This window comes from Pieris napi, chromosome 5 (genome assembly GCF_905475465.1).
Source record: "Pieris napi chromosome 5, ilPieNapi1.2, whole genome shotgun sequence".
In the NCBI taxonomy this organism is placed as follows: domain Eukaryota; kingdom Metazoa; phylum Arthropoda; class Insecta; order Lepidoptera; family Pieridae; genus Pieris; species Pieris napi.
In genome coordinates this window covers 5,589,012-5,600,198 of record NC_062238.1, presented here as the reverse complement: position 1 = coordinate 5,600,198, position 11,187 = coordinate 5,589,012, and the positions used below count along the sequence as shown (strand labels likewise).

The following is an 11,187-nucleotide window of genomic DNA, read 5'->3' as shown; positions in this document are numbered from 1 at the left end:
TTGCATATTCTATGGGCTTCATACTTTCGATTGGTATAGAATTTATCTAATAATCATACCGGTGAAATGTTTAAAATTTTTTTTTTTTTTAAATATTAATTAAAATACTCTAGACTGAAATTTGCTAGGCAACCCATATGGATTATATTTATTGACATAATTAATTAAATATAAAATAAGTTTCATTAAATAAGCATCTCGGTGAAGGTCGTTGTATATCGGGATCTTAGACCAATATAGATTCGTTTTGTAGCGTTCCATTTTTGAATTATTACCGTTTCTCACAATCATATCAAGTCATGTCTGCTTTTCTCAGTTTGTATATACCTATTGGGTCGTATAGTATTGGATAATCTAAAAACCACAGTGTAAAGTCATTCGATTTATCGTGAAACTTCCTTTTTTTATCCAAACTCCATAGAGATAATAATGACGACCATTAAAAAGAAATATGGTAAAAAAATCTCCTAAGGTTTTCTCTGAATTGATTAAAGTAACGAACAAGGAAATTGAATTTCGATTACATTTTCACTTTAGTAAACGATGGTAAAACATTTTAGTGGTTTTGTGAACCGTTGAACTTCACAATCAAATAGCCCTTTTAACTCTAATATTTCTTAGTGCTCAAGTCTCACTGCCTATATATTTATTGCTCTCAAAATACATACTTATGTACGAATACATAGAACCTCTATAAATCGCAACAATATAACATTAACTTTAGAATAAAATAGATTTTACACTTATTCTATTATGAACAGGCGATCAATCTAGATCAAAGATATATTAAGTCAGGAAAAATCTCACTTATGATTAGAAACTTGTAATCACTACAATATAACAAGTTAAACGGGTACTAAGTTCAAAATTATAATTATTATAACATTACATGACAGCACACTGTTAGTTTATTGTATAGAAAATCGTGTCTACCTTAATAAACGTACTATACACGTCAATACTTGGGAAACACATGGTAACCATGGAAACAGTGACGTATTTTGCTAAATGACACAAGGATTAAACAGTTTTAGTACTATAGTACGTCTATGAGAATGGGTGTTAAAATCTTTTTGTTTTCTGTGCCATATTTGTGTAAATATAAACATTCTTAATTTGATAATTGTATACGTAATACGTACACTTCAAACTATGCAACGTATTCATACGCATATAAAAATAATAAAAAACCTGATTAATTAAAAGTCCAGTTATAAACGCACTGCACTTGTTTCAATATTAATTGAATCAGAGATCGCAAGATCATCTTCACACAAAGCAAGAACTTAGCACATACTTAAAATTACAGCCGCCTAAATAAGGAATCAGTGTCAATTTTGTGGTTCATTTAAGTAACTATCACTCACGCTGTTTAAATATATTAACTAATTGCGAGTCATAGCTTTTTCTATGAAAAATACCAGTTGCCAAATGCATCACATATAGAAAAATCGACGGCTCATCAATTGGAACTCATATTTAGATATAGAAAAAATAATTTGTATTTCGACATGTAATTATTACATCCACAGACAGTTCACATTTTCTCCTTCACTTATCAATCAACCGATACAGATAAACATTAGGTCAATCTAAAAATATTATCTACACCTAATATAATAATATTATCTACATCTCTAGCATTGTCTATGTCTACGGGAATCTAAGGCCATTTGAAATATATTTAGAATATGTTTATGGAGTATGTGGGAAGACTGAATTAATCAAGTCTAATTTCTTATTCTATATTTGTGTGGTATTATATCAGTTGAATATTGTTAAAAATTTGCTACAGAATTAGATATTATAAATGAAAATGGAATTAATTTCGAAAATATTATACAAGTTATGATATTGAGACAAGTATTAAAATTCACTTCGAGTATATATGTAAAGGATACATATTTAATAATATAATTAATAAATCCTTCTCACGGATGACATATTTTTTTCTCAAATCGCGTGAATCCTATAAAAGTATATGTAAAATATGTTACGATAGTGATAGATAGATATTTGATTAGTAAATGTTTAAACTATTGATATATTAAATATTTGAACCATAATAATCTTATAATAACTAACTTCTTAAATCTAATTCAATTACATCTCACATTTCGTTATGCGTCAAAATGGCGACAATTATAATCATGTTTTCCTTGTAAAAAATACTTTCTTTGTATACTTTGAAGTCAAAAACCAGTGACAAAATATTTGGTTAAGTGAAAAATTGTATTGAAATAGCAAATACAACTTTTAGTAGTCTTTTTAACTTTCACTATTGGAGCCACGTACAAATGTTTTCGCGTCTCTTCATATTGCGTGCATACATAATTTTTTGACCTAGAAAAAAGTTCCCTTGATATAGGTCTTTGACAGTCTCTTTTGACAGATCAAAAAAATAAATTTGGTCGTAGGCCCCTTTTCCAGAAGATCTTTTAAATCTAGTTTCAAGAACTATGATTTTTTGTTTCCGCTCGAAGTTTGACTAACGTTAAATGGAGATTATGACTTGAGTTATCTCTTGGAGTAAAGCGAGAAATTTATAAAGCGTACAACTCAGACTTAATATCATCTTGAATCATTCAATATCTTTGTTTTTCCAGATCAAACAAATTAGTTCAACTATTCGTATTATTGCTTCTTATCATAACTGGAAGCTAATTACGCTTATAAATTCCGTCTGACAAATTATTTTGATGACAAAAATTGTTATTTTTAAGACTTCAAATTCTCACACTTATGCCATAAGTTTTCCATTGGCTTTAACATCGCCATTGATAGTCGCTTGCGTGTGTCGCTTACGTCGTTTTCTCGCATGTTGGTACACTGGTAAGACGAGAAGAACTAATCCCGAGATGCCGATGAACACACCCGCTAAGTAAAAAGAGAGATCGTAGGAGCCTCTGATATCGATCACCCAGCCTGGAAATTGAAAAATCATTTTGTACGGTTTTGCATATGTTGGTTAGTACAGACATGTAGTAATGAATGGAACGCTATTGCGCTATTCAGTGTATTCACTGAACGCAAAAGGAATTAGATTTACGTGTCAATGGCACAAAAGCTTTCAAACACCAGTTACTTATTTTTAAAAGTGTCTTTGTTTAAGGAATATACGTCTATGTGTGCATTTTAACACTCGCTCGTACGGTTAAAGAAAATATCGTGAGTAAACCATGCCTTGGACTTAATAGCCGACGGCGTATGTCAGGCACAAAATGCTGATCAACTTTTTACCTATTAGAAAAAACAAATGATCACGTAACAGATACAGAAATCAAAGGCCCAAAACCTAAAACGTTGTAGCGCCACTGGTTTTTTTAACAGTACATGGCCGCGTATGCTAAAACTATTATACAAGTAGTTTGCGGTTACTATGAACCTATGTCGCCATTCAGATTTGTATGGAAATGGTCACGTGACGCTGTCTGTTGTGAAGTCTCTGCTAGCCATAATATTAGGTCCTTACATATGACATTGGCGTTTTGTATGGGAGGAACAAAAAGTCGAATATTTTTAAATATAATATATTTAATTAATCAAAGTATGAACCATTGCTTTCTATTAACTTTTGCCATTTCATAGGTAGTTCATTGATCCCTTTACTAAAAAAACCGGACGGGAATCAATAAAATCTGTAAAGGCGATTTGGACTGCCCCATCAGAGTTAAATTTTTTCCCGTGCAAGAAGTTCTCCAAATTTCGAAAAAAATGGTAATCTGTTGGAGCAAGGTCCGGGGAGTACGGAGGATGTCTTAGACATTCCAATTGAAGCTCTTCTAATTTGGAAGCCGTCTGTTGTGCAGTGTGTGGTCTAGCGTTGTCGTGAAGTAGCAGTGGCGTGGAGCGATTGACCAGCCTAGGTTGTTTAGCCGCTAGCTTTTCCATCATGGTTTGCAATTGCTGACAATAGACTTCAGCCGTAATAGTCTGGCCAGATTTGAGAAAATTGCAATGAACAATACTGGCACTAGTCCACCAAACGCTTACAAGTAACTTTTTTGGGGTTAATTTTCGCTTGGGGCAGGATTTGGCTGGCTGGCCAGGATCCAACTATTGCGCTGAGCGCTTCCGATTATCGTAAAGAATCCATTTTTCATCAGAGGTAATGATTCGGTTTAAAATACGTTCATTATTGTGCCGGTTCAGTAATGTAACGCAGCAGTCGACGCGCGTTTGCCGGTTTGCTTCAGTCAATTCGTGAGGTACCCATCTTTCAAGCTTTTTAATTTTCCCAATTTGCTTCAAGTGAATTAAAACAGTTTTATCACTAACACCGCACCCTGCAGCTAACTCGGACGTGGTTTGCGATAGATCCGCTTCCACAATAGCCTTCAATACTTCATTATCAACTTGGGTCTCAGGCCGTCCACGGGGCTTGTTCCGCAGGTCGAAATTTCCAGAACGAAAACGTTGGAACCAAAAACGAACTGTCTTTTCTTTTGCAACATGACCGCCATACACATCATTCACCCTTCGAGTCGTTTCCGCAGCACTAGTGCCACGGCAGAACTCGTACTCGTAAATAATGCGATACTTTAAGTTTTCCATTTTGTAAAATGAGTGACGCAAACAGAAAAAAACAGAAGAAAAAAAAAAGAATGACGGTCATCGAAGCACAAATACATGAGTGAGAACATCGTGATTAATGTGGCCAGTACGAAAAACGCCAATTTCATATGTAAGGACCTAATATTAGCCAACAGTAAGTGCTTCTACAAACGTCACACCCACAGAATGGGTATGTAATAAAAGGCAATCCAGACACCGCAAGCGTAATATTTACGCGAGACTGGTGCTAATAGGAGAGTCTACGATATCCGTTTCAACTAACAGAGATGACGCGTCTACGAGATGGACGTAGCGTAGTTTCTGGTAAACTTTACTAAATGGCGGTAATTTAAACATTTCTTACAGTCTATTTGCCACCATTTAAGGCATTATATAGTCTGTTTTCTTGGATTTTAATTTCGAAATTCAAAATATCACACTGCTATTAAAAAAGTTGACGTGTAGTTAGTAACTACACAAGTTGAAAACAAAACATAGAAAATTATTATAAAAGGTAACCTATAGGTACCAATGCCCTATGTACAAAATTAGTAATCAAACAATATTTACCAGCAAACGATGGGCCTACAAGATTTGCGACACCCTGTATTAACAGCAACAATCCATAGGCATTAGTAAATTTCTCAAGCGTAATTTGCTCTACCAGTATAATACTGGTTAACGAATAGTTGGCTGCTATAAACGCTCCGAACGCTCCGGACACCGCTGCCATTGATATGTATGAGGTCAGTAGTGGCATTATGAGGGTCACAGCTCCACATAGGACCATACATCCAGCGTATACTATGCTTGGGTTCACGGACTCCCAGTCGCCAACCCAGCCAAGCAAGATCTGAAATTGCATAAAATTTATGTCAATTTACTTCCAAAAAGTTTGGAGCTATTTTGTTATGTATGATCGTGCTAGCGCGTCATATTGAGCCTTTCAAGTTAACGAAATGTATAATATTCTTTCCCTTCTTAAGTCCCATTGATTTGTTACGGGACACAGTGTGCGATGCGTACTACTTGAGGATACTTCTTTCGAATGTACTATATCCAGCTTCCATATATTTTACAAAATGCAAACTGGTGACGTTGAGAAGCGCAATGAGCTATTGGACAAGCTCTTAAAAATCATTTCACTTTATTTATTAGTGACTATTGCCATAACCTTTTTTTTTGCATTTGCACGGCATTTCCGCTCAGAGTGTGGGACTCGCTCTAAAAACTACCCACTAAACCCCTCCCACCAATCACGTCAGTGTTGGGGTAACTTGAGGTCGCGTAAACATTCTACCAAGTGACTATAGCCATACCTACACAAATTGTTATTTATAATAATAATTTAAAATAAGTCCATGAAACCCCCAAAACTCTACTCTTGGCGAAATGGCATCGCAACTACGCCCAGGGCTGTATGCATAAACTAATGTCAACCTTTTCAAGAGTTAATCTATTTTTAAACCACACAAATACACATTTATTATACTTTGATCAAAAACTGCCTCTGGCGAGATTAAACTCCAATATAGTATTAGGATTAGACATGTACTAATCTGTGACCTAATTAATTATTAGGATTAATTTGAATGATTATTTACAAGTTATTTTTCTACATAACCCCCTGTAAACTCACGTTTTATACAGATCACTCTTACTTTATTTTTCATACTGTCAAATAAGCCTATTGTACGGGCTAAGGCCTAAATTATTTTTTTATTCCACCTACGGAAACAAAACAATTCCTTTATCATTTGAATACACATTTTAATTATATAAAATAAACGTACTTGTTTCAAAAGCACTTTCCTTTGTTCGCAAAACTAACAGTTTATTAAAAAACGCTGAAAAGGACTTTAAACGTCGCATACAAAGCGGTGGAGTAATTTTCGCTGAAAATTAAAAGGTAAAAACCGTCTATTCGTACTTCGCTAATGAGTGTATTAATATTTATACAGACCGAGAGCGCTCTAAGGAATACGCGTATTTATCATTTTTTAGTTAAAATAAAATGTTACATCGAGCTGGAAGATTGGCATTGCGTTTGCATAGTTAAAAAAAAATCTAAGCTAGACTGAAATTGAAATTATAGTTTTAACCACATTTAAAAAGCTCCTCTTGAATAGGAGATATACAATTCAAATTTAATAGTTAAACTAATTATAACCTATTAAATAAATGTTGATTTTTAACAGATGTTATTTTGAATTTGAAGTAAAACTTTTAAGTAAATTAACCCAGAAATAATTTGTAATAATGTCTTTAATTTTCTAAACAACGAAGATTTCAATGTTCATACTGACATATGAATCATTTAAACGCAGCATGCTGTTATATAACAATCATTATCGCTCGTTTATCTCCATACAAAATAGGTCAAGATAACTATGAAGTGAATAAATTATTTTTATTTCTAATACACGCTTATCGCTTGTACTATTATAACGTTATATATGATTCACGTTGTAACGCACGAAAAGTGCGTAAAATTAATGGTATTTAAGAAAATAGTTACAACACACTGTATGGAAAATTATAGCTATATTCATGGTTCGTATAAGTTCGTGTAACACAAATTGTATGCAAAAGCATTCGAGTAAGCAGACGTATACAAATTGATATTTTAAGGCCTCTTAGATATCGCATTCGATTCTCAGTCATAGCGTATATTGTAATTAACGTTTAATTGGTTCACCGCCTTTGGAACCTGACCGAGTAGTCAATCCACATGGCAGTGACGGTAAAACTAACATCAATTGTGCGTGCTAACGTAGAAGACAGTGTTAAGCGGGCCATAGACGGACCGCATGTTGCAGCCGATACCGACTCCTCTAAGCGGTCGCCGCACGGCGATCTGCAGTTTCCATACTGAATTCATATTCGCAATACACGGACCGCTCGAGCAGTTCCTGAGCAAACCGCATGTTGCAGTCAGTCTTGACTGACAACTTGACTTGACAATATGCGGTCCGTCTATGGCTCGCTTATGACGCTGAAACGCGCTAATCGCTTTAATAACTTTGTATATTAATATAGCTGCCATGAATCCTCATGCGTAGATACAACTAACAACTAAAGATAGTGCCCTGGCGCAGATCAAACAGCGCATCTCAATTGTGTCTGTGACTAGCTGCGCAACGCGAATCCACCCCTGTTCATTTCATGTTTACAAACTGTTCTCATAAAATTCGATTTTAAAGGAATGCTGCAACAAACACAGACTACGAAACTTTTGTATTGATTACGTTGTTTCGCACTAAACCATGAAACTAGTTCTTTTCAAGTTTTAAAAAAGTCTGAAGCTTAAACAAAATGTTTACCTTACTGGAGAGGAGAGTTTAGTGCCAGTTCTTCTCGTCCGTTTTACGCCCTTGATTTGAGAACTGGCAATAAATGTAAATAAATAAGAATTTTGTTTACTGACGTTTATAAGTACATAAGAGTTACCTACAAGAATAAATTATATTTAGATTTTTTAAGTCAAGCCAATAATAAATAAAGGATTTGGGATATTTGATATCTCGAGACCAGACCGCCTGTAAAAAATACTTGAATAATATTGGTAGAATGTTAGTCCATATGCCGCGGCCCTCTGGATTGTTTAATTCTATCCCAAAGCTAGTTACTAATTACGGTAGTTAACAAACTCACGAAATATAAGCATTTCCATTGTCAAATTTTATACTAGCACAGCATATCCGTGTTTGTTATACTTATATTATCATTTATATCGAAAAAAATATTATTGATGTTGCTGTGCGGAAAAGAGTACACATATAATACAAAGGAATGTAGTGTATAAATTGAACATTATAGTTCCATTTAATGTCAATCATTAGTACACGCTTCCAGTTCCATAGAATTGTATCTCTATAATTTATAATTTTTTATAATTATAAAATATATAATTTATAAAAACCTACTTTAGTATATTGGCTCAAAATAGATGTCTTGTATGCCGTTTTGAACGGGACTGTCCCTTTTTCCAATTACGAGTCTAGGTGTCCCCAAAATGAACTGTGGGACGCAAAATTGTCCCGCTTTCAGAAAGCGGGCGAAAATTTAAGCAGCTGAATATAAAAAGAACGTGCCAAGAGTTTCATTCTTATTTGAAACTCTTATTAAAACAATCTCCATATTAAAACAAATTTGTTCTTCTGGTTAATATAACTAAAACTTTTTGGGTACCTATATTTTGTGATTCGTAACTTTTTGTAAATAAATAACTTTAAAAAAAAATTTACCACTTATTATTTGACCTAAATGAAACCGTTTTGAGTCAAATAATAAATGATCACTTTATGTATGCCCCAAGCGTCTTGATAACTCCCGGAAACAAAAAATGTATAGACATTCGGGACGAGTTCCCGCTAAGTCTTAACTCAGAATCTTAACTAAGGGATGCCGTGATATATAGATAAAGGCACCAGTTGCCTAGTAAGTCCTGTGTTTCTGTATTATAAAGGAAAATAATAATAATAGTGTTACTCGTGTAACTTATATTGTTGTCAACAGATATCGTTAATTATCGAGAGCTTATGATTTGCGTTATCAGATAAAAGTTATTCTATGAATTGATTGCGGCATTATTACGCGATAAATATACTACAATAATTACTACTTAAATAATATTTAAAAAAAAAAATTCTTGGCATTGGCATAAGGTAAAAACTTCTCATATACAAATTTAATTAAACAGAAAACTAATACTAAATAAAATAATAACTGCTTCGTAGATTATGATGGCGATATATTAAATTAAAATAACGACTTTTGAGTAAGAGTTGACGAGTAAGAATTGATGTTTATATAACGAGCGAACCAACGTTCTTCTGTACTCATATATGTAAAATACAAAAAAATACATCTAATTGTAAATCTAAGGGTGCGTACAGACTATGTAACAGATTATATAACTTGTGTTTTATAACACGTCCACATTATCTGAAACATGTTGTATAACAATGTTGTATAACAATGTTGTATAACATGTTATGTTATATAGTCTGTACGCACCTTAAATTCTCGTATCCACTAGTACACATACAAATTTCTTCAAAAGCCAGTTCCAGTTAGGGGTAGTTTAATTAAAAACACATGCTTAGAAGATATATTCAGTGTAAACTCTTTATAACGAATTTTAAGGGACTGAGCATTTTATTTCGTTATAGAGATATTTTAGTTGTAACAAATAACGTTATAAAGACTTTACACTGTATATTTAAAAAGATGTAAGGATATCGTTGGAAGGAAGCGAAATTTTTCATTTACTGAAATGTAACTAAACAACACAAACTATTTCGGATTAAACCGTATACTTTTACAAATCTATAATTATTATTTTTGATCACAAATTAATAATATTGATTTTAATCAATTATAAACATTTATTTAATACTTTAATTAATATTGTATTAATTGTAATGATATAGACCACCCTTGCCAAAAATCCCTTGTAACAAGTAACAAATTCGCGCTTCTAAAGACTTAAGGCCGATTTACATTATCTTAGTGTTTAGGAGAGTGCTTTAGGATAGTACTTTAGTTGAAACATGTAAACGCTACTTGCTTTAGTAAACGCTACGCTAAAGAACTTGCCTTTCAAGTTGTACTAAAGCACTCTCCTAAACACTAAGATAATGTAAATCGGCCTTTAATATTGAAATACCCTGAATCCTGATTCAGTAAAAAATAAATTAACGACATCCTAAAATGAGTCGTGTAACGGAGTTTGTAGCCTTTTGCAACTTCAAATATTCTTTTCAACTTTCACAGTACTCAATATTAGGTTTTCGTACCAGTTTGCAATTTCGTATCAGCGCTACGGGAATTAAAAGTACTGCATCGTACTTGTGCTTCGTTGTAGTTGACGTCATCAGGGTTCAAAAGGAGTGTTAATGCCATATGAACAATTGAAATCGTTGGTTTAACATAGTAACGGGCGGTCCTATACCGTGTTATATTTGTTAAATATGACTTCAATGAGCATTATCAAACCAATACTAGTTTTAACAGCTGTTTATTTATCTCAGGGTTTTGACTTTTGACAATACAATTAATTTCAATAATGTTTCATTTACTCACTACAAGGCAACGATGAAATGTATTATGCTATTATTTATTTATTTATTTATTTTCTCACAAAAACTTAATCTTAGGACATAAGCAAGTGACAGTTATATTCATACTTCTGTTAATGGAAAAAGCTAGTCTAGTATTATGCTATAAAAAACATAATTTGGTTACAATTATAAAATTTATGTAATTTAAATAGTTTTTGTTTAATTATAGCTAGGTCTTTTCAGTAGTGTTAGCGACATTAAGTAATTATAATATTTTTGAAGTTATACTTCTTTAGGCGCGTTATGAAAAATTTATGAGAGTGAAATTTTACGATGCGCGCGCACCTGTGACACAAAATTGGGAGTGTGATTATAGCGTGCGCGAGCGAGATAGGAATAAGACAATCTACAAGTAAAAAGAAATAGAATATGCGTGAAGTTCGTATGCCAAGAATTTTGAATGATTATAATAACATTTGTCATTTACCTTTTAAACAAATATAGGAGTTTTAATTATTTTTTCAAAGAAATTTAGCAATGCTTTTTCACAAAGACCTCTTGTTACGTA

The 11,187-nt window shown here is 33.2% G+C and overlaps 1 protein-coding gene across 2 annotated transcripts in view; it reads right to left on the bottom strand.

Annotated features, from left to right (window-relative positions):
* Positions 1 to 234: 234 nt before the first annotated feature.
* The window catches only part of LOC125049383 (monocarboxylate transporter 9-like), a 35,081-nt gene continuing 24,128 nt past the window's right edge, over positions 235 to 11,187 (bottom strand). For both annotated transcript variants that reach the window (XM_047648613.1, XM_047648614.1), the window contains exons 4-5: positions 5,125 to 5,407; positions 235 to 2,925 (exon numbers count right to left, since the gene is read on the bottom strand). In XM_047648613.1, the coding sequence (XP_047504569.1) occupies positions 2,741 to 2,925; positions 5,125 to 5,407 (468 nt within the window). In that variant the 3' untranslated portion in view covers positions 235 to 2,740. The remainder of the gene's footprint in view (positions 2,926 to 5,124; positions 5,408 to 11,187) is intronic.